This window comes from Myotis brandtii, unplaced genomic scaffold (assembly GCF_000412655.1).
Source record: "Myotis brandtii unplaced genomic scaffold, ASM41265v1 scaffold825, whole genome shotgun sequence".
Lineage (NCBI taxonomy): Eukaryota > Metazoa > Chordata > Mammalia > Chiroptera > Vespertilionidae > Myotis > Myotis brandtii.
In genome coordinates, this window is record NW_005371349.1 from 370,752 (window position 1) to 371,145 (window position 394).

General features: G+C 67.5%; 1 protein-coding gene across 1 annotated transcript in view; it reads left to right on the forward strand.

Moving 5' to 3' along the window:
- RBFOX3 (RNA binding protein, fox-1 homolog (C. elegans) 3) overlaps positions 1-394 on the forward strand; it is a 15,078-nt gene that overhangs the window by 6,439 nt on the left and 8,245 nt on the right. Inside the window, exon 6 of the mRNA XM_014531720.1 lies at positions 289-349. Coding sequence (XP_014387206.1) covers positions 289-349 — 61 coding nt within the window. The remainder of the gene's footprint in view (positions 1-288; positions 350-394) is intronic.

Here is a 394-nt window from a genome sequence, read left to right on the forward strand (position 1 = left end):
TAGAGGCAGGTCTGTTAGGGGCCTGAGAGGCCACCAGCCAGCGTCTCCCGTGACCTTGGGGCTTGGCTTGTGGAACAGCCGTGTGAAGGTCAAGAGCCAGGTCCAGACCCAGTGCCTGAGCCAGGGCCAGGCCAGGCCAGACAGCAGCCAGAGCTGGGGGGTGGCCAAGGCTCCCTGGAGGCGGCAGCACCACAGAGAGGAGGGGGGAGGAGGCGAAGCGCAGAGCAGGACTGGGGTGGCCCATGGCCCCACGGAAGCTAATGTTCCCCTCTCCCCGCCTCTGAGCAGGTCAATAACGCCACGGCCCGAGTCATGACCAACAAGAAGACGTCGAACCCCTACACCAACGGTAAGGCGCCCGGGGCCCGGGAGGCTGTGGGGGCCCCCGCCGGCC